General features: G+C 45.4%; 1 protein-coding gene across 5 annotated transcripts in view; it reads right to left on the bottom strand.

Annotated features, from left to right (window-relative positions):
- Window positions 1-27,960, bottom strand: part of TRIM37 (tripartite motif containing 37) — a 1,981,866-nt gene that overhangs the window by 914,764 nt on the left and 1,039,142 nt on the right. For all 5 annotated transcript variants that reach the window (XM_069615157.1, XM_069615154.1, XM_069615156.1 and 2 more), the window contains 3 exons: window positions 19,070-19,146; window positions 765-944; window positions 414-528 (listed from right to left, as the gene is read on the bottom strand). In XM_069615157.1, coding sequence (XP_069471258.1) covers window positions 414-528; window positions 765-944; window positions 19,070-19,146 — 372 coding nt within the window. The remainder of the gene's footprint in view (window positions 1-413; window positions 529-764; window positions 945-19,069; window positions 19,147-27,960) is intronic.

The following is a 27,960-nucleotide window of genomic DNA, read 5'->3' as shown; positions in this document are numbered from 1 at the left end:
GTTAAGCATGTGGCTAATGTTTGTGGTTCAATAAGACTAAAAAATCAAAATATTTGTATAGATGATGCTGGCATAGTATTCCAGTAAACCAGCTACCAAGTGCAATCATTGTACCTCCACACACAGCGTCCCCCAATGCACCAGATGTCCCACAAACAAGCAAAATCTACTTCAAAATGACCACTTTTAGAACTGATTAAAAATGACTTGTTTTGTTTGTACTCCTACTTTGCCAGCAGCATCTACTATAGTGCCTCCTATTTAGCTGAAACTGCTCCGGTAAACATTGCAATGTTCACACTCTTACCACAGATGCCTCTTACCAGCAATTAATACAAAATAAAGACAAATACTTTTTTACAAGACTTCCATTAAGGGATTTGAAGGCTGCAAGCACATAATACAAGACCTACCTCTTTTAGGTTGCTTATTTGCTGAATGTAGGTAGTTTGTGCGGTCTCTAGTTGACTAATGTACCAGTTCTGATCCCGACATTTCTGAAAGAAGGTTGGTGAACGGACCTGGAACCTTAAAGATGTAATAAAAATAGTTGAAAGTTGAAATAAAATCAGAAAATAAGCTTTAAAAGTTAGAACATTAATACAAACGTACACAGAAAAAAAAGATTATAACAGCTATTTCTCCTAACCACTCAGTGTTAAAAAAAAAAAAAATCATGCAAAGTTCATTTAAAAGCACAAAGTGCAAAACATTAACAGCAACAATTTCAAGATCTTCATAGAAGCATTGATAAAATACCTCACCTTAAAACAACCGTGTCATTTGGTCTGTTCAAATATCCTTCATTTGCAAGTAGGTCCAGACGGAAAAATCTGTTGTATCCCCAACATTCGCCAACCTCAAAGTCAGATGCAAATTCTCGGATAATGTTTTTTGTAGGATCATTGGAGCACTGGTGGACCATCTCTACCCTGTACTCATACCTGAAAGACAGGTTGCCGCAAGTAAGATGCACGCTGTGGGTGTACTCTTTAACAGCAAACCTCAGAGGAAATAGTGCACCTACAAGTCTATAAAAAGAAGAGGGGTGGCCTCCTCATAGGAATATCACTATTCTTTAATAAATGACAAAACCCCTGTAAACATTTAAAAAATAAAAACAAATTTGACTCAGAATTTCTTTGTCCATGGAATGACATTTGGTTTAGCCCCAGGTCCCACCAAACTACCCAAAGTGGCTACTGAGCCCGATGAAACGCAAAACCTTTTCCCAAGTGGCCACTTGTCAATGCTGCAGGCCATGCCACAGGCAAAATACCATAGCCAGTCAACCTCTGAGCCTCATTACCTGCCATTGAAGTTGGCCACAGGCCACCTTGGGTGGGGGCTTGGCAGGGACTACAATATGGGTACCAGCCATGCCTCTGAACAAAATAAAAACAAGTAATAATATTGGAAGTGGCCACATGCCATCACCGCAGGCCATGGTCAAATCTCACTGATGCGGCATGCGGGTAAAGTCGCAAATGGACCTGAACTGAAGAGAAGCCCAGTGGCAACCTCAGGTGGCTTTGGAGAAGTCCCAGGCAAACTGAGCTCTGGCGATACCCAGGGGCCCATGGACCAGCAATGGGTGTAAAGAGACCACTAACCCCAGCCTTAGTCGAGGCCCAGTGACCACTTTGGGTAGCTTTGTGGTGGTCATGGGGATGTGCGAAATCCATGTGCTGGTGGAAACTTGCTATGATACTGTATATAACTTTGGTTGAGGGACATTATGGGGAACTTTGTCTAATATGCTATATAAAAGTCCATGAGAAATACATTCACAGACAAAACAGAGGAGACAAAAGAATAGGAAACTAAAAGAAACTGCAAGTAATGGTTTTTAAAGCAACCATAATTGAGCCAACGGCATTGGTAAGCAACGATGACTCTGCCACTACCGTGGACTGCTTACAAGGATCCATGAGCAAACACAAACGATGTGCTCACAAGCAAATGTTGAATTTAATTTCACAAGAAAAAAGGCATAATAAAAAAGGCTTCTGCTTTGTTTACATTTCATGGGAGGGATGACAAACAATATCCCACTAAGAACTATAAAATGAAAAAAACGAGCCAATGTCCCTGTGAAATTACCATATGGAGAAAGGTCAATGCAGTTATGGTGGCATTAAAAATGGTGTGCATTTTGTTTTCTTGAGCTGCAACCATGTCTTTTTAAGGTGTGTGTGTGTAGGTGTAGATGCGTGCTGAGTGTGTAAAATTCTGTTCATTGGGAACTATTGGGAAAGATGTATATTGTTTTCTCTCTGTAGACATCAATGGGACACCATACTTTTTAGTATTGTGTTTCTCCTTTCCCGACTTCTGGTGGCATAAGAAGTCTATTTTGCTTCACTTAACTTGTTAAGCGCATCTATTTTGGGGACACTGATCAGTCCCTATGGGTTCAGTGCAGGAGAACTCCATAGTAACATTATGTTTGTTTTCAGCTCCACACACCACCTTTTGTGACACACTATCTCTAGAATATTATTTTTGGTGGGTTTGTGGTTACTTAGTTTATTGTTTGCTTGTTAGGTGCTTATACAGCAAATACATTGTTTCAAAGCGCCCTCAGGGCAAGAGAGTGGGAACATGGGATTGCAGTACCAATAAATATACAAAAAATACAGTGGGGAAAGTGACGGCCGAGCCTACTACGCCTTGTGAGTATTCAGAATGTGCAAGTGCAGCAAGGCCGAGGGCTGTGGGGGAGGTGCTGGGGTGTCCGTGCTCGAGGGTGAGCCACAGAAGAGCAAGGTATGTTAAGTGCTATATAGCCAGGAGCCGCGTTGGGTGGAAAAGTGCGAGTCGCCAGTGCCGAGGGTGTGCCGAGACATGTGCTGAAGGTAGACAGAAGCTTGGGCGATTGGGTGTGAGTGAACAGGGGCCCGAGGATGCATAAGGGTCCAAGACACCAATCACAGCAACTGAGATTAGCAGAGGTGGGAAGGAGGAAAAAGTCTTGAGATGTTTTCCGAACTTAAGGTCCTGCTCAAGACGCAGGGGGAGGCTGTTCCATAGGATGGATCCAGCTGAGGAAAGCGAAAAACCTCCCGCTCTCAGTTTAGCAAAACGATTTACACACAGGGAGTTGGTGACAGAGGCACGTAGAGGTCTAGGAGAGCATTTTGAAAGAGTTGCAGATAGTGTGGTCTCCGGGCCCCGACAGCCTTGTGGATGATGCAGAGGGATTTGTATTTGATCTGTGCAGCAACCAGGAGCCAGTGGAGACTTTTTAGGGCAGGAGAGATTCAGTCACTGGGCTTAAGGCCAAGGGTAAGTCTTGCTGCTCTATTCTATTTTAGCTCAAGGGGTCGCAGAGAGGATGAAGGTAGATTGAAGCCTAGAGAGAACCAGGGCTTGGGAAACATTGAGCTTCTGGGGGAAAGTGAGAAAAGGGAGAATTCCTTTGAGAAAGAGAGTGAGGGAGGAAGGAGAGAGAAGAGTCAAAGATGACACAAAGGTTTCTGGCGTCAGAAGGAGCAGGTGGAGAGCCCAAGATGAGAGGCCAGAGAGAAGGGAAGAAGGAGGGAGCAGGGGTCCCAATCAGAAGGATCTAAGTTTTGCTGGCATTGAGGCAGAGATCGTTGGAAGTGCACCAGGCCTGGATGGTAGATAGGCAGTCGATGATGAAGGAAGGTGCGAGTGTGTCAACAGGAAATCTGAAAAAGAGTTGTGTTTTCTGCATAACACTAGAAGTTGGGTGAGAAGGAGGAGATGAGGAGTGCCAGCTGAACAAGGTAGATGTTAAAGAGTCTGGGGTGAGGATAGATCCTTGGGGGACACCACAGGTGGAGAAGGAAGTATGAGAGGAGAAGGCGCCCATCATGACTCTGTAAGAGCGGTCAGTTAGGAAAGAGGTCAGCCATTCCAGAGCCTGTTCCAAAATTCCAAGGGTATCGTGGAGCATTTGTACAAGGATGAAATGGTTGACATTGTCAAAGGCAGAGGAGAGATCAAGTAGGATGAGGATAGCTGGGGAGTTGGAGTCCAGGGATGCAAGCAGTTCTTAACGGGTGTTCAGAAGAGCAGTTTCAGTGCCTCTGGATGCTCGGAATCCAGATGGATGATCATGGAGACCACCCACAAGTTCAGTGTGCGAGTTCAGTTGGAGCAGGGCCAGCTTCTCCAACAGTTTCCCCAGGAAGGGGGTGACTGAAATAGGGCGGTAGTTGGATGCACAAGTAAGGACTACTGAAGGTTTTTTTCAGGAGTGGGCGCACAAGTGAGTGCGAGAGGAAGCACCAACTGCGAACGAGTGATTGCAGAAATCAGCGAGTGCGGGAGCAAGAGAGCCAATGTTGTCCTTGATGGTTCAGGATGAGTAGGTTGGAACCTGTTTGGAAGAAGCCTTCACAGAGCAGACAACTCTGGTAAGTTCTGCAGGGGTGAAGGAGGTGAAGGCAGGAGGAGGAGGGTGAGTGGCCAAGGGAGGCAAGGGGGTGTGGGATTGGTTTGATGTGTGAGTAACAAGTGTGTTCAGGATTTCCTGAGTTTTGGTGACAGTGTGTGGCCACAGCGTTGCAGAGGGCCTGAAAGGGAAGAGGGGAGGAGACTGCGTAAGGGTTGGCTAGCTCCCTGCAGATTTTGAAAAATTCAGCCATGTTACTGGATGCACCCGATACCCATGTCCGGATGTGGGCCCTTTTCTTGGCATGGATGGATAGCATGTATTGCCTTTGGAGAAGGCGGCAGGCTAGTTGGTCAGAGGGTGAACCTGAAATTTGCCACTTCCGTTCCGCTGCTCTGCACTTTCGTTTCAGTGCTCCAAATTCAGAGTCATATCAGGTGTTATGCTTAAAGGCAGGGTTCAGGCGATGGCTGACTGAAGGTTGTTGAGAGCAGAGTCGGTGGTAGAGTCTGAGGTAGGAGGAGAAGAGGGGGGGAATGAAGGAAGAAGCAAAGACAGCAGCGGACACTCGTTTTATCAGGCAGATGTTCGAGAACAAGGTTGGAAGGACTTTTGAGGGTGTGGTAGGAGGGCCGAAGGGACCCAGGTAGGAAGAGAGGAGAGAATGGTATGACCAAGAGAGAGGTGTGATCAAAGGGGGAGCAAGAGTGAGTTCCAGGTGGATGATGGCATCCAGGGTGTGTCCAGCCAAATGGGTTGGACCGGAGGGCAGAATGGAGAGGGAAAGAGGTGCAGAGGTCAATTTAAAGAGTGGCAGCTGAGTCCAATTGGATGTTGAAGTCACCCGAGGAGGAGGCCGAGGTGGTTGACAGTAAGTAGGAGCAGAAATCAGCCCATTCAGAGAGGAACAGGGTGGAAGCGCCTGAAGGCCAGTAAATGGTAGCAATGGTCAGAGTGGAGGAGGGGGAGATTACCAACTTGCAAACCAGGCTCTCAAAGGAACAATAGAGTTGGGTGGGTACAATGGAATAAGGAACCCACTCAGGATAGATTAAGGAGGAATAAGGTCGAGGCTTGGAAATGATCTTAAAGCCATCAGGGAGGAGGGAGTCAAAAGCAGTGACTGAGCTGGCATTGAACCAAGTCTCAGTGAAAGCGAGAATGTCGAGGTCTGTGTCTTCAAGAAGGAAGCCGATGTCAGCAGAGTGTTTGTTGGCTTAGCAGGCGCTGAGTCGCCAGGTGGAGGAGGTCTCTGCCTTTTAAGGTTTTCTGAAGAGGGGTACAGGGGTGTGGTACTCCAGTCAGAGGGGGCGGGACAGTGAAAGTGGTGGAGCTGGGGTTCAGGGGGGTAGCACAAAGAAGGAAGTTGATTAGGGAAGGCAGGATCCGGTCAAAGAAAAGGAAGTTGGGTTGAGGACCGGGAACCAGGATAGTGCCAGTGTGGTAGACATCAACGATGCAACGCGAGGATGAGAAGCCAGCTAGGAGGACTTCCCACTTGATGCAACCGTTAACTGGAGAGGAAGTGAAAGGGGAGAGAGTAGAGATGAGGAGTCCATAGATCTGGAGAGTGGACAGAGAAGAGGATATCCATGAAGACCTCTCTGGAGGTTGCATCGACATAGGTGTCTGCAATTGTAAGGCCAGGGTTTGCACACAGGATGTCTTTTTTTATGCAGGATGTGTCCAGGATGGGCTGGTGGCAGTGGATACTTTTGTATTGTTTTCTTTTTTAGTAGTCTTTTGCATTGTAACGCTTAATGGCATTTAGAGTACCACATACTCAAATGGCTGTGCAACGAGATTTTGGCCGGTCCTTTGACCATCTTGTTGTTTGACCTTCTTCTTGCCCTAGAGCAGCTAGATTTTCCATATATGGTAAGCCCTTTCCTGAGTAAAGCTCTGGTTTTCGCATGAGGTGTGCGTGTGGGGTGCAGCATGTGGGGCCTGGGTCTGTTTAGACCCAGTCAATTTTCCTGCCAAATTGTGTCTGTTGCTGGGCAGATGCAGTGGCTAGAGTCTGTCCAGGATTGAACAGCCCCTGGGAAGTAGTAATGGTGCAGATCCTTTCCATGGGCGGGCTAGGGGCAATGCCAGCCTGCATTCTGGATAAGAGGGGGAACACACCTGCAGCCATTCTTCATGTCATTGTTGGAGCCAAGCCCCTACTAACAAGGACTGCCTACTGAAGACCCAGACCTGGTTGGACGCTGGTCAGCAGTACTTTATTCACATGGCCAGCGAAGCCCTGCCTCTCTGCAGATCTCCTGAAGACATTGCCCACCTAACACCTTCCTACCCCCCTTCCACCAACACTTTCCCTAGCGTTCCTATATGTTTTTTGCCATACCTCCAATATAGGAAGTACTGGGACAAGGAAGAGTGTGAACTCCAGGGGCAGGTATCCCTTAAGTACTGTGACGAGGGAGAGACCAACTGACTCCCTGGAAGACCCAAAGATCAGTAATGAGACAAGGAAAAAGTGCATAAGCATGGAGAGCATTCATGAGAACATGAATGAACAGTCTAGTTCCCCCACAGCTCCCCCCACACCGGATTGGGCAGAACCCATTGAAAACAGGAGAGGGAAACCAGGAAAAAGAGAGGCACTCCCTGGAGGAACTGTGAGCGCGGGGAACGCTCAACTTGGCCGAGACCCGAAGCAGCTGCAGGAGAGCTTACCGGGCCGACAGAGAGGTTCTTACCTGGTTTGACGTGGATGAACCGCAAACGTTCAGGCAAGCCATGTAGAAGGACTGCGTGGCCGCCAGAAGACATGCCCGCTGAGAATCGGCAAGTGCCGCAGAGACACTGCAGCATGCCGGAAAAGCAGAGAAGCCTGAAACAGAGGGTGGAGTACCCCAAGACCAACCGTACCAAGACGGTAGAGACCCTAAATGTACCAGGGCTAGCAGGGAGGTTGGAAGGGGTAACAGAGGGCACTGGCAGACGCCGGAGCCATGCTATTGGGGCATAACGGAATCCCCTGGGGGAAAAGCTAAGACCCCAGTGAAAGGGAACTGCAATATCAACAGGAGAGAGTCCATGTGTCTGGGACCCGCATCCTTCTATGAAGAGTAACCTATGTCATATCTTCATAGTCACAGTACCTAGCAGGATAGTGAACCAGGACTACTGCACCAGGTTAAGAGGAATATACTGGTCTGGGAGCTGCACTCATAAGATTGGGAGCTCACATGAATTCTGAACTTTTGAAGTGCAAAGTAAGATAGTGGAAGGAAGGCATTCCCCCTGGTAATGTTGAACTGTGTATTGTGAAAGTCCAGGAAGGGCTTGGGGCAAGGGAGTCATTCTGTTCCCAGACCGTGTGAATTGTGAAGTCAAGAGACTCCAGGAAAAGGAAACACTATCTCCTGGTGTCTTCCCAAAGGATTGGTTATCGTGAAACTAATCAGAAGAAAGCATGCGGGAGAGTCATTCCCCAAGGTAGGCATTCTCCAAGAAACCAAGAGTGAAGCAAAATGATGGTTAATAGGGAGTAATGTTAGAGTTGGAACTTTTTTTGCATTGGAACTGAACCCTTACAGCACCACAAGCTGGAACTTTGTTTCTTCAAACAGGAACGGAGACCTGGAGAAGGGAGTCATTCCCCCTACGATTGGAACTGTCAATCTTCTGGACCAAGAAGATCCACTACTCTTTCCTTATTAGTTACAAGTGTGATGGATTGAAGTAGGCATTTTGACACACCGGAGGACTGTATTTACTTGGACATTCTGACCGGTTCCTTATTAGAGGCAGGGGATCCCCTCTTAGAATTAGGTAAAAATAGTTGTCCTCTTTATTTTTGCCTGAATAAAAGTCTTTGCCAATCACCATGCCACCACTGTGTCAGACTCATATCTTTTGCACCATTACAGTAGCAATAAGCATTTCTCTGAAGTTGCAGCTCTCCGCCACAAAGAGGAGCGTACCAGTTTCTTTGTTTCCACCACAAGGGCTTCCTTCCGCCATTTTCTTCAATAGGTCATTGTTGTTCCCTGCCTGCATCACGTTCTGGGAATCCTCTGAGGTTGTCAACAGAGTGGTGGTCCAGCCGTGGGTGTGTTCTAGGTGTCCAGCTTTCCAGTAAAGGTTCATCAGAGCCTGGTACCGCCAACTAGCAGGACCCAAAAACCTGGCACCTTAAGTTACCTCTACACCAGAGGACCCTGGACTTCCTCCAATGAAACCAAGGCACAGCAAATTCAAGAACACCTATGGTTTTCTGAGTCAATTGGAGTTAACGGTTGAGTAAACAGGACAGTTTTGACCCCTCTCGCCGTCTGCATAGGGATGTATAGATGTGAAGACCTGGTCCTACCTCTCCCTTGCCTAGTGTTGAATGGTGGTTTTCTCGTCAGATGTCTCCCTCCCTACAGTGGTTGGATAGGGGGAGGGTCTTTTAAAAACTTTCCTCTTGGTTTTATTGTACTTTGGAACGCTTACAAACTACTTGTTGGCTTAAACAAACACTAGTTCAAACTTCCTAAACAGACTCGTCTCCCGAGAATACTTCTATTGGGACCTGTGACAAAGGGAACTATGCCTCTTCTAGCTAGGGAAGGGCTTTTTAAGGTTAGTACCTTCATCCTAAGCTTTTGCCAACACTTTTCTGAAGCCTATTAGTTCTCAAATTGTTAGTCATTACCTGGTTCTATTATGTTCATTTGCTTTATTACAGTTAAAGTATTGTGAAAACTTTTTCCAACTGTATTTTAAAAGTGACGTGTTATTGCTTTTAGCATACCAAGGTGAATGTATATATAAAACTAGGGAAGGTTTTACCTACTTTTTTATTAAACATTTAGTTTTAATACAAAAACTTTTGTTTCTCCATTGTCGTCTAGTTAAAAAAGGAACAGAACAGAAGGAAAGGAAAAGATGAAAGCAAAGGAGATCCATGTTCCACCAAGATTGGACCTTGCAGGCAGTCAGTCTCACAAAGTCCAAGAGGGAAAGTCCAAGAAGGAAAGAAGAAGAGAAACAACCAGATGGACGACCAAGCAAAGTAATATCATCGGGGGATCTGGTTGTCATTCCCACCACAGTATTCCCTTTCCGTTAGTTATTCTCAAGATCCATTTGCAAAGTAAGTTCTCCGGATTTATCCAGTTTTGACTTTTGGTACATCAAAAGTGTCTCTAGTTTTGTGGTTCAATATTCTCTCCAAGAAAGTTACCATACACCTGGCTGCAGATTGGGTTTTTCCCCCATATAATTTTTCCCTGCCTGCGGTGTTCTTCAGTTGTTCATAATGTATTAAAGTTCTGTCTGTTCAGAGATCTGGCCAATACAGTGTCAGGTGCTGCAGAGTTTCCTCTTGATTGTTGCAGAATCGACAACTCTTGCCCTTCGCACTTCTTCCATATCGGGTTAGCAGAGCCCTTGTATGGAGGATTTTAAGGCGTAATCTGAAGTAGATATCTCGAAAGCCAGGAGAAGGATGCTTCCTCAAACATAAAGGCACTACATTTAGCTGGTTGTTCAGAGTCCTTGAAAGAATGTGGTTTTTTGAGGATGATCTTTTTTATTCTGTTTTGGACCAGTCAGTAGCCCATAGAAGTCTTTTGACCTTTAATGGATTTTATGATAGAGTTTTAACGGATTGCCCAAGTTGATCCAGTATTTCCCGACAGTTGGCAAACCACTAATTCAGGGACCATTCTAGTGTACGGTCACCCCTTTGCTTGATGATGTCGTATTGTAGTGGGAATTCCAGAAGTTCAATTTGCCAAAGGCCGAGAGGGATTTCCAAATAATTCTAGCGTGCATAGAAATTAAACCCAGCTCATGTCTTACGATTGCTATAGGTATAGATTTTGGAAGCCTTAGAAGCCTTTTCCAAAATCTGTCCAAGTGTTTCCCAAGTTTCCCAGGCTATGTCCAATCCAGCTACACCAATGTACTACACCACTGTATGTCAAAACAGGCACCACTTTCTGAATGTAGAATCGAATTACAGGTAGTAGCTGATCACAAGAGGCTGAGCTATCAGTTGATCGATTTTCAGAGTTAGATTTGCAGTCCATGCCGACTCAATTCTGCTGACACTTATCATGATCCCCAAGTATTTGATGGAATTTGTTGGGATTAGTGAGCAAGATCCCAGCCTCCATTTGAAATATCTTTTTCTCGCTCACTGGTTTTGAATTAGGAGGATTTCCGTTTTGTCTGCATTTATTTTTTGTTTAAGTTAACGTATGCGTGCAATTCATCCAATTTCTTTTGCAGGCCCAAAGGAGTCTTGTCAATCAAAACTATATCGTCCACATAGAGTAACCAGCCGGCTGACTCAGTGTTCGATTTTTGTAGGGCAAGACCTACGGGGGTCCAGTACATTTACCACGTTGCTGATGAAGACATACAGTATTGGTGCCAAATGACACCCCTGTTTCAGGCCCTTAGTGTTTTGATTTCTTTTGTCAGACTCCTATCTTTATTAAATCTGACTTGTTAAGTTGTTCCTGTGTAAAGATCTTTTATTGCGGCCACAAGGGCTTGTGGGCAGCCCCTGTTCCTTAGTTTGGACCATAGGAGCTCCCTGTCGATGGAATCAAATGCAGCCTCTGTGTCTACACAGGCAACGTACAGGCACCCTATTGTTTTTAATGTTTTTGCTTTAAGCAAGCTCAGTATTAGCAGATTAAATCCGCAGTCTGTGCCACTAACGAAGCCCGTTTGTCTCTGCTCAAAGGATTTTGAGGTTTTGATCCATTCCTTTAGACGTTTTAGGAGTACTCCAGTGAATATTTTCTTTAAAACGTCCAAAAGGGTGATAGGCCTGTAGTTTTTAGGGTTCAGCCTATCGCATCTTTTGAAAATAGGTAAAATGATCGCCTTTTTCCATGAGGGGGGGACCCTTCCCTGAGAATTAGCTCGAAGAGCCTCATACAGAAATCTGCCATAAGTCTGGAGCCAATTTTAGCATAAAGTTTGTCAATCCGTCAGGGCCGAGAGCTCAAGATGTACTGGATTTTGTAATGATGTTTTTAATTTCTGTTCTCTCTAGAACAATATCCCACAGGCCTGACGCTGCCTGCGAAGGCCAGGGCTCACTAGTAGATAATTCAGTGAATAGCGCCTGAAAGAGGGCAATCCATCCCGACTCATGTATGGGGTTAAGCTGAAGATCTTAGCTAGCTTCTTCCTTTCCATTCAAAAGCACCCATAAATTCTCGCCGTCATTCGACAGGGCCGCCTGTAGCATGGTCTCGGAGTCCCTCTGGTATAAGATTGCTCTGTGAGAAGCCGCCAAGTTTCGGAATTTCAGTTTCATTTTTTTAGATTCCTTAAGCCTAAGTTCAGACAGTAAATAGGACAAGGTTTTTATGTCTTTCCTTAATTGGGTCTTGCGTTCTGCCATAGTTCTATCCTACTGGTGCTTAGGTTTAAATAGTGGCATGCCATGTATTCCTGGCCCTTCTCTGAACGTCGCGAGGCATACTTCGTATTCCAGTCCGCCCGATGGACTAGGCTGCTAGTCCAGCAAGGCGTCAGTCAATCTTGCTATTGTTTGGTGGTTAATACAAAGCCATCCTCTGTTCTGTTCCAGGGTTACAGGCTGAGGTCAGTCTGATCGGAATTTCCTATTTGGAAAGATCTGAATTAGGTCGTCTGCAGGCCAGTGGATGGATTATGATCACTCTTTACTGTGTCAAGTATGGCTAACGACACTACCCTAGAAAAAGTTCTTGAGTCAAAAAAAGAAATAGTCCAATGTCACAATAGCCAATAGAGAGTGCCATGTCGGTGCTCCTTCTCGATCACCATTCACCTGTCCATTCAGCATCTGGAGATCCCGGATTTCCATTTCTTCACACCACTGGTTTGCCCTTGAGTTTTTTTTTGTTTGAGTTTTCTCTCCCGTTTATTTTGGGATATTTAATGCTGGTACCAAGCAGTTTATGTTTAAATCGCCACATATAATAATCTAACGATCTGTGAATTCCGCTCTAAATTTGTCAATCCAGTGTGTTATTTCCCAAATGAATGAGTTGGACTCTGTGGTCTGTGGGTTCCAATATAGATTGAATAATATTAAGGTTCCCTCTTTCTCTGCACTAGTGTTTGCCAGTTTAATTAGCAATATTTGGATTAGAGAGTGTGGATGATAACAGGTTATTACTTGGCCCATAGAATCATTTTTGATCATCGCAAGCAGTCCTCAACTCGGTCTGCCCTTCAGACCCTTTTTTGCAACATTCAGGTAGCTTGTGTAACCATCTAACAAAGGTGTTTCCCGCAACCAGGTTTCCTGGAAATAAATGATGTCCAGTGCATTCAATCTGCTGCCAATTGGTTGCATCAGATGAGTGTAACCCCTTGTGTTCCAAGATCCTACGTGGAAGTCCCTCCCTGTTGCCACTTTCTCATTCTAGGGTCTTGTTGATTCTATAAGGGCTCCCCCGCCAGCCAACTCCATGACTCTTCGTTTGTGATTTTTGTGTTCAGAGTCAGGTTGTCTGTTTCGTTTTTTGTTTAATATGTAGGATCCTGTAAATTGCTTCTTCTAGCACCTATGATGGCAATTTTTAGTGCATCCGGGCCATGTAGAGCGAAGGGAATGACTCTCGTCAGTTTCAAATGGGCGTCTTTAGCGTTTTCAAGTTGGTCTGTATGAAGAGTCTTTTTCGACTTAAATTTAGTGGCCTCAACGAGCAATCCTGGCCTCAATCACCCACTCCATCTACTATCGTATCGAAACCAAGGGCCCTAAGTTCATCAGCAGTGTTAAGCACGAGAGCGATAAGGGACGAAGTAGTAATATGCAGTAGGACTCCGTCGGACTCATTTTCATTAGGGAATGCCACAATCTTTATGTCCTCTGATGTAATTACTCTCAGTTGAGTGACATTGTAGAAAAGGGCCATTACATTTGCACGGTTTAATATGAGGCCGTCGTTGGATTTTAAAACTCGCTCCAGGAGTAGTTTGTACTGCAATTTAGCATCTCGTTGCATCCACTTCAACTTTGGTTCCTGGTTTGCTGTTTCCCAATTTCTGTTGAATGTGAACGGTTCTTTTAGTTGCTGAGGGCTCTTTTTATCTTCACTTTTAGTTACTTTCTCTTTTGAAATATTAGGCTTCTACCTATGTTGTCCCATTGCAGTAATTTTAATTCTCCTCTCTTCCAGTGTTTCAAAAGTTCTGCAATTCTTTGGGGGAATAGTAGAATCTATGATTACGGCAATGCTTTTGTCTAACTTTAATGGGAGCTTGGCAATGGGTGGCGGTTCCTGTTCTTCCAATTCTTCATATGTCGAGAGTAGCATCAAATCATCTTCTGTGTCAGAATTTTCAGTACCTTCCTCTGACAAGGTGTCCAATTCAACCTCCCTGGATCTTATGGTTTTTGTTGCCAGCAGGGGGTTAATTTTCTCACTGAATTTGAATTGCGAGGGGCTGTGGGTTCTGACCGGGTTGTGTAGTCGGATCTACCAATCTTAAATTACGGATATAGTTTCTTGCTCCCCCCTCTATCTTCTTGGTTGATATACCATTTTTTGGTTAGACCGTTGGAGGTTTCGGGCCTTTGGTCTTACTTGCTGGTTTTGTAGGTCTGTTACCCTGCTTTGTGAAGATCGAGAAATTATCAGAATGTCCCATCTGTACTTCGGAAGGTTCTATCAAAATAGTTTCTCCTGTAGAGGCCCTCGGCCAGGGTATTTGATTGCTTGAGGGAGGTGTCGAGGGTTCCACCCTTATTGGTGGTAATTGTGCCAAGGTGACCATTTGTATTCCACTACCAGACGGTTTCACAGGGTCCCTTTCCAATACCAACTTGCAATTGGACCCAATAGAGTTCTCCAAGGTAGGTTCTTCTGGGACCATGTTGTTAAAATGCTTTTGAGTGGAAGGGCTTTTTATCACCTTTAGCACTACAGGGTTATCGATCCTTAATTCACCTTGAGTTTTCATCAGGATAATCATTTGCCTGAAGCATGGCAAGAAGGATTTTTTGTCTTCGCGGGCATCTTCTATCAGATCAATGAGTGTTTTCATTATGACCCCCTCGGATTCCTGCTCCTTAGCTCTTTTTCCCCCCCCCAAGGCCTCAATGTAGGTCTCTATGAAAATTAACTTTGAATGCATCAAAGCGAGCAGCGTTGATTGATCCTTGTAGTTTTCGCTTACATTTTCATATAGTTTTAAAAAAGGGGAGAGGGCAATCGTGACCATGGATCCAATTGTCGCTCGAAGTTGAGCCAATTGGGCCTCCCAACTTTGGTGAAGACTTGGTGTAGAGTGGGCCTGATCAGCTAGGCAGTTTTTCCTAGACTTTGGGGCACATAGCCTTCTCTGTGAAGGACCGTAAGATCGACGGAGACCCTCGCCGTCTGTTTGCGTATCATCTGACGTATCTATCGATGACACTGATTGATGTATTTTTTTCTGGGTCTTGAGGCTTTTTGTTGATCACATCATTGTCAAAATCACTCCCATTTAGGTGGGGAGGTCTCAATTCAGGAGTTGCAGACAAGGTCTATTGTCGGGGCATTGTCGCCCTTCACTCCTCGTCTTCTGATTCAGGCATGCATGTTTTCCCTCCTCTATTTGTGTCATTACTAGGCTGTAGGGGGCTCCGTGGAAGGGACCCAGTGTTACGTGGCCCCCTCTCATCAAGATTCGTGCTTTTGGACATTCGGGCTGGTTGGTCCACCCCCAGGGAACTCGGATACGGTGTTGGAGCCTGGCTCCTTTTCTCCTGAAGTTCCAAAGTCGTCATCCCCTGTGTAACAGCCCCCTCAGTGTTCTTGGTACTGTCTTCAATTACAGTTTTTCCAGATATCGGGCAGCTGGGAAGACACAGGAGTTGCAAGAGGATTGTTATGCAGAAAGGTGTTTTCCATCTCCCCCTTGGGGTTTAGGAGGAGCAGTAGAGGTTTTAGTGTTGAAACGCTGGGTTCAAGGGACATGTCCTGTAGGAAAGACCCCTGCTGGGGCAAACAGTGGTCCGATCCAGCCAGTAGGTCTGTGTCTGAGGGGGTAGCTCAGACATCGTCATCTTTTTGGGGCGAGTCCCTTACTAGCTGGGAAGCCTGAAAGGTTTTCGATTGAAAGTGCCAGCAAATTGTTTTGTTTTCCGAAAGAGATATACTGTGCAGTTTGTGTTGTGAGATGGCCCTTTTTTTTCCTATCCGAAGTATTACATCCGTTAAGAACGAGATGGTCGGTGTGTGAAGATCAGGGTTCAACAGGGGTTCGGTGAATAAGCCGTCACCCCCCTTTCGTTATCTCCTGTTCTTTTGTCAATAGGGCAGTCACTAGTGGGACAGTCCGCTAAACTTTCTGTCTCACTGTTCTCGTTCTCCTTCCCCGGCTGCCTGTCTATTAAGATTGCCATAGTTGGAGAAGCCGCAGGCACCGGGGAATTTTCTTTAAGAGTGTGCACAAGCTGGAAGCCATTTAAAGGTTGCGGTGGAGTTTGGGGGGCAGGATCCCAGGGCAAGGGAGATAGGGTGGAGGTATTCGCTACGATTTGGGGATCACTCAGTTTTAAAGCGGGCCTCACACCCATAATAATGTCTGTAGCCCCACACCCCTTACCTTCGCTTAGTAGCTTCATTTGGCTATGTGTCCGCGAAAGAGCTCCGGCTCCTGTTTCATTCATCACATGCAGCTTCAAGATCTTCTTTTGTTCTTTCTACGATTTTGGATGCCATCAGCTTTGTCCTGCTTTATACTCCGTTAAGACACGAGAACACACTCTCCGCACTGCGCTGTTGCTTGGTGCGGAGTAGTTCTTGAAGGGTAGGGTCTGCCCCTCTTCCAACGTCACTGTAAACACACTGAATTGAGACTCTTTGCTGCCCTCCGCAAAAACTAGGGAAGGTTTAACTGTCTTAATTACCTGTGTGTCTAAGTTCTAAATAAATAACTATTTTTATACATTCTGATCACCTTGTATTAAGAGTGCTCAGAGTGTCCTTAACGGAAACCCGTCACCACTCTTACACCCTCCTAAGTCTAAGGCCCCCCCCCCCCCCCAAATGGAGTGACTGATGTCAGGTAGGGAGAGTGCCCATTATTTATTAAATGTTGATTTGCATCAAGCACTTTATGCTTGTGAATAACTAAAGAATTATGGTGAATGGAAGGTGTAGGTAATGGTATAAAAGTGGATGTAAATTTGCACTAGAAGAGTTGTAGACACTTAGGGCATAAACAGAGTGTTTTACAATGGGATTGCGCCATTATAAAACCCTTCTGTGAATCAGGCCCTTCATTTGTTACCTATTCTCATGACTTTTACATTAATGAATGTTATTGTTTGGTTTCAGTTTTTTTGCTAAGGGACACCCTTTCTTTGTGCTTTGTTTTTACTGCTGACCTGACCTTTTGGAGCTAGGTAATGTATTCTGCTTTATGTCCCTTGTATTTTACTCATCGTTGTGGGGAAACGCATCAGCCCATTAGACTATCAGTACTAGGAGGCTGTCTGCCTGAGTGGATTTCTTGTATTTTTAAAGCTGCACACAACTTTACAGCAATCGTATGCAACATTTTTATTCCAGGCCGTCTGAATGTCTGAATGAACATTTTGTTGCAGAGCCCCCCCCACCCCACAGATGCCATATCTGCTTAGATTTTCTATTCAAATCAGTCTCTGTACTCACTTTATGAAGGCACTCACGCGCCCCCTGTACATCCTTTGGACCCCACTAGGATGGGTGTGGGAGGCAGTGGGGGACAGCCCCACACTATGAAGACCACTACCTTACAGTGAAGTGTGGTTAGGATACTTTGCATCTTAATAACTTTCTTTTGTAGTGTATTCAACTTTTTACTCATGCAGTTTTGAATTTTACTACATAATGCCATAAAAGAGCACCATATAGTCTAAGTGGTCCTTTGTCAAGGTTGTCCTTTGACCCGCTTCCTGACCTCTCTCGTCTGGAATTGCCATATGTGGAATGCTTCTGCTTTCCTAAGCAAAGTTGTGGGTTGTATGTGTGGCTGGATGTGGGGGCTGGAACTGTCTGGTCCCAGGTCATATGATATCTGTTGCTGGGCAGAATGTGTGACCAGTGGCCATCTATGATGAGAGAGCTACTGCCAATTTAAATGGTGCAGATTCTTACCATTGGTGGACCTGGGCGCGCTTCCAGTCCGAATGCTGGACAAAGGTATGACTCCTACAGCCATCACAAATCATCGCTGGAGCACAGTCCCCTACGAAGTGCCACCCACTAAAAATCCAAGGACGACTGTTGCAGCTGACCAGTATCACCTCCAGTCAATTGCCAGTGAAGCTCTGCTCCTCAGCCCAGATCTCAAGGCAGCTCTCGCTGCTGCTTCCACCCCTGGACAGTCTGCAACATTCAGTATCGACAACTGCCTTATGCTCTGCTAAGCCATCTGAAATGTCCCTGGTTGAACTGATGGACTGACCAGTTATCTCCTTGACTACCTCAGTGCAGCCGATGATCTTCCAAGTGCATCATTGTAACTTGGAGGATCTTCAACCTGTTCCTACATTTTCAGCCTTCTGTTCCCAACAGAAGCTGTGCAGGGAATGCTCCTTTGCTGGCCAACTGAAGATCGCTTGTTGCCACCCGACTGTGGTGACTACTGTTGCAACCAGTCTTCTTCACTCCCTGAGGGTCGCCTGCTCCGCAGAAGTCTTCGTCTTTTTGTGTCAAGAGTGATCAAATGGATAGGCTCTGAAACCGTGATATAGGTAGCGCAACCAACTGAAACAAAATACTGCGTCCAAAACCTATCTCTGCACCCGCGACACACTGGGTCTCCCTCGACTGGACCAAGCACAGATGGACATGCCACCAGTGGAATCCGGAACATCTGATGTGGTCTCTGGAAAAATCGGTGCGAAGGTGGGGCGAGAGTATGTTAACATACCCGTTGCTTTCCCCTCCTATCCTCAGAGTTACATGGGTATAAAGTCCAGGCCCTAGCACTCTCTTGCCGGACTAAGACTGGTTGTGGTCTAGTCTAGGAATCCCTCCTAATAGTGTGGTGGAACTGATGGTGCTACTTATCTGACCTTTTCCTGACTTTTGGAACGCTGAATCGCAACCAATGGCATTGTCCAAATCCAATAGTAAGCCTACCGCAAAAGTATATCTCTTGGAACAAATGATTTTAGGGCACTAGGCCCCAATCCATCTAAGGGAAAGATTTACTAAGTATTGGGAAACTATTCTAGTGTTGCTCTTAAGAGTTACTACTGTGTTTTATTACCTGCATTGCACTGGCTTTGAATCACATGCTTTTCTATCTTCTCATAAGAGATAATGTAAACATGCATTATATAGTAATTGTGTGACAATTCTTAGGTAGAGGTTTCATTGTTAATGTGTATTTTAAAGGTCTAATAAATCATTGTACATTTCTGTACGTACCGGTCTAACAGGAATTATTGGGGTGCTGTGTGTGTGCCTCGTTGTATGATTGGATTTGGCTAGACTTCAAGGTCTTTCCTGTTCACCATTGTGGCTTTATCTCCCCAAATCCACCCCTTATGGTTGATTTTGGAAATCCAGAACAGTTTCTAAGTGAGTTAGTACTGCTTTTATGAAATGCATTTCTCTAATGTAATGTTTCATGTGCTCCTGTTCAAACAAACATGTTTGTAGAGGTTTCATGAAAATAGATTCATGCACAATTCAGAGTGATTACTTTGTGTATGTGTGAGTATATAACGCCCAGATAAAAGCTCCTTCATGCAAAAGATGTACATACTTTGATGTTTCTGGAAGTCCAGCAGAGAGTTCTAGAAATACAGACAAGTAATAACCACGGACCACTCCGTTCCCATCCTGAAAAAAAGTTAGAAACTCATTTTATTCATCTATGAGAGAAAATGGTCATAAACAACGAAAATCATATCAGATAATAGGCATTTACAATGAGTGTGCTTTCTTGTGCCCTTATGAACTGCTTATGGGGCCTCAAAGGCAAATGCAGATATTATTGTTCTCATCCTGCAGATGATTCAAGCAAAATATACCATGTGCATAACTATAACCAATACTCACCTCAGTTTAAACTTAAGGTATACAGGAAAATGGCCCAGCAAAGTGAGAGTAAGTAATCAATGCAGGGAATGGTGACAATGTTATGGATCAGACAATTGGGGTTAAAAGCAGCGCAATTTGACTATCGAGCTTCGATGTGTGCACTGGGAGGTCCTTATAGGGTATGGAGTGACTTTGTGAATCTTTAAAACAGGACCACATTAGCATTCCATGAGATTTAGAAAGCCTGGATATCGTAGGGAGCGGGAATGCCCAAGCCTTGTAAAAACAGGTATAAGTCCTTGCCTTGCTTCTTTTTTCAAAGGGGCAGTCACAGTTCCAAGTGGTGTTTTTTTGGTTTTCAGATTCGATTAAAACTTTATGTATAAACTTTAGGTAAAATAATAGAGCCTTCATACAGTCTACAACCCCACAGAATATTCCCTTGATGCTATAGCCTTTGGTTTGATCTCCATATGACTGCAGAAACAGTTTTTGTCCGAAATAAAATGTGGGATTTCTTTGTAGCGAGTGTTTCAAACCCCCCATCAAGCAGTGTAAAAGATATGACAAAAACCAGTACGATTCTCCATCGTGGGTATCTTCATTTAATTGATAAACACACATGACTTAACATTAGAGAAACCTCTTCAAATAAAACTTCTTAAACTACATAATAAATATTGTTTATCTGGCTTAGTACTTTATATTAATAAATGCATAAGGAGTCAGAAGCAGGATGCAGACACAGTGGTCGCATTTTAATTGCGATAGCCTTTTTATTAAACAGAACATCCTACCTTTCCCTAATTCTAAGAGGTGTTTCCCTGCCTCAAACAAAACTAAGGAAACTGTCAGAACGTCCGTCAAAACAATAGTCCACCATCCTGTGTCCAAAACAACTATTTCCAACCCTTACACATAAAAGGTTATATGTGATTTCATCGTTCAAAACACAAAATACTGGTGCATAAATAAAGTTATGATTTTCAATGCACACCTATCGAGACAATGTGATAACATTCTTCCGTAAATTAATCCTGCTGCCATTGCATTATCGTTTTGGACTAAACCATTTTTTAGCTCCATCTGTAGTAATGAAATCTTAAACGCTGTAAGATGTTACCGCCAATTGTAGAGCCGGATGATAGGAAAGAAGACTGTTGTACTGATTGATCACTGCATTATTTCATAAAATTTAAATAGAGATCCTTAAAAACACCTAGATGAACAACACCAACGCCCCCAGAAAGAACATTTAATTAACTGTAAACCAAATGCACCATGGAACTAAAAAGCACTTTCCCAATTCCCCAGAATATCGGCTGCTGCTGAATGAAAAGTAGTACCCCACTGTCACACCCTCAAGATAATTGTCTTTGCAATTGGCAAATGGTATGAACCACATCAAATATATATTTTGCTCATTTTAGTATAGCTACCAATGCCCTCGCTATCTATCCATGTGTCATTTCCCAGTTAAACGCTTTAATCCCACTATGTGTTTGTACAAAGTCTGAGGAAACATTTTTTGCATTTGAGTATTGCAACAATTGTTTGGAGACAAATTGGTGAAAGCACTTTACTTATCTGTTGCTGCCATCTAGTGCCAATAGAAAGCCTATCATATCTACATTAGCGATGAAGTTATTAAACGTTAATAAAGGAATACTATGCAATTACACCATCTAAACATGCCTAAGTTTTTTTTTTATAGCATTATCATTGGTTACCACTTAAACTAATATACATACTTTTGGAACCCATGAAAGAGGGGATGGGCACATACTGGTCGTACCTAGAGGACATGGATGCTCACCCACTTAAGGTTCGGGACCTCCTATGGGCCCTAAGCAAATTCATCCCGAGTAGACTCAAATCACACCCAACTTTGGGAGTCCTCTGGGCGATCTGGAAGGAAGGCCCCCCAGACGGCCCACTTAACGACATGGCCGTCACCAATGTCCTCGCTCTGAGGTCATCCCCTCAAACTGGGAAGCAGGGGATTCCGCAATGCACAGTCATGGTCCGACTCGGGGATGGAGTGGGCAGGGCAAGTGTTTAGGGAAGGAGAGTTTCTGCCCTATGAGGATTTGAGGGAGGCCCTGGGGAAGGGGTCCCTCACCATATTTGAATATCTCTGCTTGAAGGGAATTCTATGCGATCAATCCTGGGGACAGAATTTGAAAAGACAGCTGACCCCCTTTGAGAAATTCCTGGATACAGCGACCACCAGGAAGGGGGCGGTCTCAGGGATGTACAGAATACTGAACACTGTTAACCTGGGGGAAAGGAGGAGATTGCGTGCTTTTTGGAATGACTTGGCGGGGGAGGAGATCTCTGAAGACGCCTGGGCAAGGATATTTAAAATAGCCTTCCATGGGAATCTATTCACAGCGGACATGGAACACAACCTTAAGATCCTTCAGGGGTGGCATAGAGACCCTGCAAAATTGTCAAAGATGTTTACGGGAGTGTCCCCCGTATGCCCGAGGGGTTGCGACCAGGTCGGTACAAGAGGGCACATGTGGTGGCACTGCCCGAAAGCACAGGCGTACTGGGCAGAGGTTAGAGGCTGGATTGCGGAAGTCTCAGAGGAACAGCTCCCCCTAAACCCTCTAACAATGCTACTGGGCCTCCCCCCTGAGGACGCGGACATAGCCAGATACCCAAGAATGTGGGAAACAATGCTGAGGGCGGGAAGGGTGGCCCTGGCCCAGAAATGGAAGAGCCTGGAGACCCCCTCAAAGGACGACTGGTTAAAAAAAGTTAAAAACATGTTCCTGATGGATAAACTTACGGCTATGATCAACAATGGTCTGGGCACATTCCAAGCCAACTGGTACAGTGTACACCAGACATGGGGATGGGACGTTCACTGATCCACAGGGTAGAGTCACGGAAGGAACGGGCGCCCAAGCCCCGGGAGACGGCGGACATTACACAGCCACACAAGCAGTCAACGCTCAGGCTCTTTCTCAAGCTCCGGATACATTGAGCCCTCTACGCGTCTCCTTAAAAGAAGCAGGCGTAAAGGGGACTACGTTTGTTTGGGGGGGTGGGTTCGCGGGGGGAGTGGATGGGTGGGGGTTACCGGGCCTGTTACAAGTATAATTTGTTTATCTCTGCTGAAAAGGCTTCATGCCCTTTTGTTCTATTATGAAAATGCTAATAAAACAAAGTTTAAAAAAAAAAAAAAAACTAATATACACAGGGGAAACTGGTACCTGCAGAGGAATGACTCCTTTCCTTTGAGTAATGTCCAGTGTTCGTTCCACTGCTCCAGATGCAGCAAAAAGGGGAAAAGTAAAGTTCAGAGTTTCATAACAAACAGGTTCTTCAACAAGTAGCAGAAGAAAGGACTTTTTCCATTTTGTCACACAAAAAAGAGGTCGTTCTCCTCTTGGTTTTTCTAACTCGTAGTCAATTCTAAGGTACTGCCTCCCTTCCCCTGTATACCAGATACGCAAATGTTCACCAGACCAAGAGGTAGTTCCGCTTCTCATGGACTTTTCACATTCTCCTCAGGACCAGGGGGAATAACTCCATTCCCCTGGTTTTTATAGGATGAAGAGGATGACTCCCTTCTCTTGACGTCACCATGCATATGACAGTGCAAACAAAAATGGGCGACAGTTCCAAACTCACAGTCATTTGGCTGGCATAATCTCCTTCAAGGGATTGGGTTCCTCTCCTTCATACATTTTGGTGAGTGTCCCAGACTTTCAATCTGCCTGCATGGTATACTCTCCTGCCAGGACTTGACCAAGAGTCACAGTCTCATACAGTTTCAATACATTGTCTGTGCAGCTTTTGGTACTTTCCTTTTTGTAAATGTTTCCTTTCTCGTCTAAGTATTGCCACAAATATGATCTCTCCTTCTCTGGGTGAGGGATTCCGTTTCCAACCCAGCTTCTCAAACCCTCCGGTTCTCCATGATGATATGATATGTTATTTAAACACGCTTAATACACAGAGGCTTCTAAGCGCGGACCTGGGGATCGAACCTGTGGTGCTCCGTGTTGTCTTGCTTCCATGGCGAGCACATTGCCCCTGAGCTATCCTCGCAAGACATGTAGCGCCCTGGTGCCCCAACTCCCTTCTATGGGGTAACCGGCTTCTCGTAGCAGCTTTCAGGTCTCTTGTGGTCTCCGTTCAGCTCTGCGGATTTGCTCTGTACTCTGGTAGCATTTCTCCCGCTTCCTAGTCCGCTCGGTGGGAAGGCTCCGTCCTTCCTTTCATCTCCATCGTTGCACCACGGAACTCTTTCGGAAGTGCCACTCGTCGGGATGCCGTCATTCTGAGCCTTTCTGCTCTGCGGTTCTGCCTGCAGCTCTCTGGTTCCACGAACTGCGTTAAGAGGAAGACGACTCCATGTTTCTCTATGCTGAGTGGTTTTGAATGTCCCGGCACCAATAAGATTGCTACACCAACTACAGCACATACCTTGAATCCTCCAGGTATTAATCGCTCTGAACCTCTTCAGTGTCCCAGTACTTCAAGTCAGAGTCAAAGGTGGGGATTTAGGAACTTTCCTATTTGTCATACAAGGATGATCTTTTTCAACATGACAGTTGGATATGGAGGATTGGGAAGTTGTGTCCTGGTTGTCAACATTGGATGCATAAGGGGGATACTGTGTTCTCTCTAGAATATCGTCCTTAAGTCCACAGGGGGCACTCCCTCTCCATGTGATCCTCCCTCATATTGCCACACCCAGGGGGTATTCTGGATTGTGGCCACAACCACCTTGGCTGTATGAGAAGGGGTTTCCCCTTTGGGAAACATACGACATCCTGAGATTCGTCACAGGGCACTGAAAATTCTACTGCAAGTCAATCTACTCAAAATGATCGCGTACTGTTTATAAGTGTTCAAGAACAATTCTTGGTGCTCGTAGGTGAACGGTTTTGTCTAGAACAAAACCAACATCAAAATTAACACAAGCCTACTGACCTCGAGTAAAAACTGTTATTCCTTTTTTAAATATACAAATATCGGATAATGAAACACTCTTACTACTTGTTGACGGAAGAATTCACAGATTCATTACCCAAAGTACAGAGTGAAAGACGAGGGGGAGCTAGCGCTTAATCCACATGAACCCCTGCTTATTAATTTTAAAGTGGGTCCCAGCTGGGCAATCATCAAGAAAAGTGCTTAGTGTCTTACGACTGGGCCCATGTAATTAACTCCCTTCCCAAACAAACAGGCAACTATTGGGCCTAAATTAAAAGCATGCATCAGATTGCTCTCGTGGAACATGCATTACCATCTTTTCTCCAATGATGACATGTGGGAAGGGGCCGATCTGATCGTTTTACAAAATACTCTTATGGTAGACACTCCAGTCCCTGATGGTTTTTTGTTCTGCATGAGCCCACTTTAAAAGGCTAAAGAGGAAGACCTTTTGGTGGTTTACTCAGTGAGTGGCGAGTGAAGCTAGGTGCCAGGGCAGAACATCTTTTTTTGGTGTGCAAGGATATTTTGGGCTCAAAGATTACTTGGTGGGACTCTGTTGGTCTTGCCTGGAAATGTCCGATTGTGCCAAATGTTTATTTTAATCCTGTATCATCATGTTTGGAAGATTTTTTATCTCTAATTAACTAAATCCATCGGACCGTACTGTGTCTCTAGAAAAACAGGGGTGGTGATAGTGGGTGATTTTAATGCAGAATGTTTGGCTGCTTCTTGGTATCACCAGGGAATGGATAGGCGACGTTCACCTAAAACTAGAGAAAAAGGGACATTGGTTCGCTCCTTTGTGAAAGCATGCAACCTGTATCCTCTCAATGGCATTATTGAGGGGGTTATCCCGCCCAAATATGCCTGGTCCAATGAGACCCTAAACTCAACTCTGGATTACGTGTTCACCTCAAATCATATTTTCACTAGTTCTCATTCGCTAGATGTGCCACATGGTCCAGGGAGTGATCACTCGCAGTTGCTGCTGGTCCTAGCTGGGATCAATATGGTTGGGCCTATTTAACACTCAGCCCCAATGGAAGTTAGATCTAGAGACCACGCAATTCTGTGGCAGCCCAAACTAGCAAACCGCTTCAAATGGTAAAGTGGAACTAGATCCATCTGAGGGAGTATTTCTCCATGCCCCCCCCCCCCCCCGATATATTTGGTCTGCATTTTGAGAACATATTGCGTGGGTTGATACCACTAAAAACGCTAACCCAAAATTTTTGAATACCTGGACTTAACTCCCAAATGTAGTTTTCACGTGAGTTTGAAAAAAAGGAAGTTAAGAAGGGACATTAGAATAGCAAAAAGGTTGGGGCCTGCAGCATTAATTACAATAAGGAAATTAACACAAACCTACAGAAATTTCCTTAAAAGCCACAGGCATCTTTTACTTCAAAAGGATGCTGAATGTATGATATGATAATTTATTTATATAGCGCCTATACACAATGTGTTTCAAAGCACTTCAAGGCAAGGGAGGGAACAAGGGAAAATACAAAGACATTCTTACAGGCCATGAACAGTAAAGGATGTTAAATTAGCTATCGTACTCGGCCTGACAACATTTCAGATAGTGCAAGAGCTAAGACATACATAAGGGAGGGAGGGAGGGAGGGAGGTCGGGGGAGAGTGGCAAGGAAATGGAACCAGACAGGCGACTACCGCACTAGGCCTGACGACATTTCTGGTAGAGCCGGAGAAAAACAAAAGGTGAGGGAGAGGGGTGCAGAAAGGGAGAGGAGGAACAAAACAAGAGACTTTCGTACTAGGCCTGACAACGTTTCAGATAGTGCTGGAGGGAAGGAGGTTGGGAGGGAGAACAAAAAGGGGATGGGGGAGCGACAGATGAGGTTGCTATCATACTAGGTCCAGGGACAATTCTGATAGAGTAAGTGCATAGAAGAAAGTAAGGGTGTGGAGGGGAGGAGATAGGAAAAAGGGGAGGGGAGGAGAGAACAGAGAGTAAGCAGTCAAAAAGAGGGGAGAAGCAAGAGGGGAGAGCAAATACAATTGCAGAAGTGAGTAGTAACACACTTACACCTGCTCCCCAGCTGCAAAGGAAAAGAGGCTGGAGGACTCCTTAAGTAGGGAAAAGAGCGGCAAGCAGGAAGGCACCAGGTGGGCGGAGCTTGCTAAGTGGTGAAAAAGAGCAGCAACCAGGAAGGCACCAGGTGGGCGGGGTTTAGGCCAGGTGACCTAGATCCACTTACACCTGCTCCCCAGATGTCTGTTGTCTGCTTTGAGATCAAGAGATCTCTCGAACTTTTGGAGGCTAATGAGAGGGCCACCTGCTGAAATACTTCTTCAAATACAACCAATACCTGGGACTCAATGGGAAGATTACTTTGGAAATGTGTATGCTCCCCTGTATCCTGTTAATAGCTGCCAACTTGGATAGCGGGGTAGTGCCCCGGGTCCCGTGTGTATGGGAGGTCTTGATATAGATATTGAAGGGATCTTGTTGGCTATTAAGAGGGTGAAAAAAAGTCTAATGCCCCAGGATCCGACGGGCTTACGAATGTAATCTAAAATCGTCTCCTCTTCTATGAGCGGAAGTGCTGTTGCAGCTGTATCGGAACATCTTGATTAGTCAGCAGTGTCCTCCAACCTGGAAGGAGGCAATAGTTGTAGTGATCTACAAGAATGGGCATAGAGCAGACCCTGCCAATTACCACACGATCTTCCTTCTGGATGCTTCTTAGAAGATTTTTGCCAGATTCATACTGCAGGCGCAGAACGCTGGGCTGGGAAGTCTGGTAAATTGAACATTAACCAATCGGGTTTTAGAAAGGGCACTGGGGTAGGGCGCTCGCAAGGCCAAACAAGATTCATCTGTGGAGAAGCGCTGTGCTGCAAGGCTGGCCGACAGGACGAGGGCCCATTGCACTCCAGTGTGGGGCTCAGAACAATACTCTGGACTTTGCTTTACTTACTGTGCAGCAGCGTCCGAGAAAGCGGAACGATCACTCTTCCTGAAGCGTTCTTTGGAGAAGTGGCATAGGTGACCATGAACGACTGAAGGCTAAGGCGGCGGCAGCAGGGGCATGGGTGCACCCCGGGTGCGTGCCCAGAGGGAGTCGGCAGAGGAGCGGAGGTGAGACCGCAGCCACGCTCCATCGAGGTTGATCATCGGGAGTAAGGGTTGGAACCCTCACCACACTTGCTGCTGCTCTGAAGGTGCGCTGCCCAGCCCAGCTGGAGACTATGGAGCTGTATGGAGCTACGGCCCAGCACAACATGGCCGTCACCGGGAGGCCGAAGGAGTGCATGCGAGTAAGGGGAGCTCCCATGTATGCAAAGTAGATGGCGGAGTCCAATTGCAGTGCAGCAGGGAATAAGCAGCGAAGGGCCCACTGACCCGCTTTTGAAAGAGGGGGTCGATTTGGAGGAATTTGTCCAATGCATTGCAGAGTTAATCGAACAGTGGTGTCACGGATAGTGAGCCTGGTAAGACAATTTTGCTCACACATTCAATAGCAAGTCACTGCACATGTTCCTTGAATAAAATGTGCATGCTCTCCAGCAATGCACAGGCTTTTGACAAGGAGCAGATGCAGACACTTGCTTGAGCCGATATAGCTCCTTGAATAAATAACGCGTGTGCTTTTAACTAAGAGCAGATGCATACATACTTGCTTTTTG

Source organism: Ambystoma mexicanum, chromosome 9 (genome assembly GCF_040938575.1).
Source record: "Ambystoma mexicanum isolate Mex_15411 chromosome 9, UKY_AmexF1_1, whole genome shotgun sequence".
Lineage (NCBI taxonomy): Eukaryota > Metazoa > Chordata > Amphibia > Caudata > Ambystomatidae > Ambystoma > Ambystoma mexicanum.
The sequence above is the reverse complement of the archived record's forward strand: the minus strand, read 5'-3'. Positions and strand labels throughout refer to the sequence as shown.